This window comes from Epinephelus moara, chromosome 2 (genome assembly GCF_006386435.1).
Source record: "Epinephelus moara isolate mb chromosome 2, YSFRI_EMoa_1.0, whole genome shotgun sequence".
NCBI classification, from domain to species: domain Eukaryota; kingdom Metazoa; phylum Chordata; class Actinopteri; order Perciformes; family Serranidae; genus Epinephelus; species Epinephelus moara.
In genome coordinates this window covers 37,833,352-37,835,913 of record NC_065507.1, presented here as the reverse complement: position 1 = coordinate 37,835,913, position 2,562 = coordinate 37,833,352, and the positions used below count along the sequence as shown (strand labels likewise).

The window sequence follows — 2,562 nt, the reverse complement described above, 5'->3', positions numbered from 1 at the left end:
AAACTGCTGCCCACATCGCGCATCGCAGGGTAATTTACGAGTGCAATTACGAGTGCTGCTAAGCTAAAAGCTAATGATTAAGCTCAGAGTTTAGTGATAGAGAGGACAGGAGAGAAAGAAGAGGGAGAGGACAGGACAAGAGTGGCGGAGCGGCTCGTAGCTAATGGGTACCTGTCAGTGAGACAAACATAAAAGACAAGCAGTTTAACCGACGAGTAGCGGTCATTACGCGCGACTATTACGCACGGTTGTGAGGTGCGCAGCGGCAGATCTCACAGCACACTGTCTATAAAGCAGTTTAATTGCAGGAAATATTTAGTTGTTAAGCCATTTCTCATAAGTATAGACATTCACTGTATATGCACTTTTCTACATGTGGCTGCTGCTGGATTGAGTCTTGACTCTCTCGTTATCAATAACTTGCAATACTGACATAAATGTTTAAAGTCCAAAAAAAGTAATTTATTACAAATAGGTCAATAAAACAGGTTTCAAAATTCAAAATACCTTGTAAACAAACTAAATATTCAGTGTTACACATTTTCTTTGGTTACTTTTCTTTCAAACATTTTTTAAAGTTATGATCTCACTGCTGGTAAAAAAACGAACATGCTGACAGCTCAACACTGCAAGACAGGTTTCAAAGCAGAATAAGAGAGAGAGAGAGAGAGAGAGAGAGATCAAGTGGGCGTGTAAATAGCATAATCTGATATCTTTCATCTGGAAAAAGGCAGTTATTTGATTATGAGAAATCTGATAAACAAACTTAGATTTTTGCCTGATAATTACTTTATTCATTGCATGTGTACATGTTAATTTGATTTCAATCATTTTGTTTTAAATCTGGACATGTGCAGGTGGACTCAGCCAGTGCTAAGAAAGGTCCTATGTCTGCCTGTTGAGGAGATGGAGAAAAGATTAAAGCGTCAAATTGCAGTAAAAGATGCTGTATAAAAGACAGGCTACAACTTTTTTTCCTTGTCCCCCCCCCTGGAATTATTCTGTAAAATTTTACTGTTTATTGTCCCCCCCAACTATGAAATGGGATTTTCGCCCCTGGACACAGATATTGATATATCCATTTTTTCCCCACCTAATTTTAGTGATCATCAAGTCTCCTCTGTAGTGGAATTAACATCATATTATGCATGTGTACTGTGATTGTGATGACTCACCAGCAGATGGAGACAGCAGATAAAATATAATGCTTTCAATGTATGTAATATTCATTCGTTATGCAAAATAAGAAAAAGCATGTTGGCCGATTCCAATAGTTAATTTTAAAGCCAATATCGGCCTATACCAATGGCATGCCGATATTATCGTGCATCCCTAATTTGAAGAACATTTTGCTTGCCAGTAATTGGTGCACGTGATGACCTCACCTGTCTTATGGCATGTCGATAGTGCTGCTGCATTGCTGGGGTTGGTAACTTCCTGCAGCACCTGAGGAGATGTCGATAGAGCTGCACTGGTGTCAGCTCAGCTCCAACTAAAGGCAGCATTCCTTCCTTAAAGTGCTGCTGCTGAAAATAGAAATTAAGTGAGAGTTCGGATTAGTGAAATATTTCTATATTCAACACAGAAATAAGAATTTTTTTTTTTTTTTTCCTAATGCCCATACACAGCATGCAAACTAGTGAAGACACATTTTTATGTGTTACATATATTACAGAGCTCAATTCGGCTTCAGTTAAAGTGTCATGTGTTTGTCTAAACAGCCCTCTCTGGGCCACTTTAACCACAAAGTTACGTTTTCAGACACAAACATTTATCCAATTTGATATTAATGTTTCGTTTCATCAAGTATTTCAGATATGACGTTATCTTAATATGTTTCATGCGGCTGCGACATTTCCTTTCTCTATCCTCAGCTGACCCGAGCTGTTAGCTAACTATAAACTGACTGATATGCTCTCGGAGGCTGATGTCAGCTCCACACTGGTGGTTCAGAGGTAAACACTGCGTAAATAAAGAGCCAGTCGTTTGCTGACAGACAGCAGAGGATTATATGACACAAACGATAAGGTGAAGCTTACTGTGGCAGTGAGCTGTAGTGAAGGCTGTCAGCAGGCTTTCAGCATCTTATCAAACCTCCGTGGATTCACATTATGAAACTGACCTGCTGTAGCGTACACGGCTGTGTGTCTGGTTCCTGTATTCTTCCTCTTCTTCTTATGGTCATATTGCAACTGATATTTGTAAGGTATACAGCGCCATCTACTGACCCGGAGTATGTATGGCATATTGTCCCTGGGCTACTTCACATCATTGGGTGTGTTTAAAGGAGCTATATGTAAGAAATCTAAAGCAAATAGTCGTAAAATCCTCCTAATATGTCACAGAGACTAAGGAATAAAGTTTATATAACATACTGATCTCACCGACAACAATACTTCAGCCAGAATATTCGCATTTTAAAAAAATGTTTACGGTATGCAAATCATGTTTATGTTTTGAATTTGTGTTTTGGCCTGTTGCGCCACCCACTGCCGTCTACCAGTCACGCAGTCAGTAGAGTCTCAGCATCAGTTACAGTTACGACTGAGCTACAATGGCTCG

The 2,562-nt window shown here is 39.5% G+C and overlaps 1 protein-coding gene across 2 annotated transcripts in view; it reads right to left on the bottom strand.

The window, feature by feature from the left end:
- lyrm9 (LYR motif containing 9) overlaps nt 1–2,173 on the bottom strand; it is a 5,361-nt gene extending 3,188 nt beyond the window's left edge. The window contains exons 1-2 of one of the 2 annotated variants that reach the window (XM_050071110.1): nt 2,040–2,173; nt 1,386–1,526 (exon numbers count right to left, since the gene is read on the bottom strand). In XM_050071110.1, coding sequence (XP_049927067.1) covers nt 1,386–1,505 — 120 coding nt within the window. In that variant the 5' untranslated portion in view covers nt 1,506–1,526; nt 2,040–2,173. The remainder of the gene's footprint in view (nt 1–1,385; nt 1,527–2,039) is intronic. The other variant, XM_050071119.1, reaches the window with a different exon arrangement.
- Between the last annotated feature and the right edge of the window lie 389 nt (nt 2,174–2,562).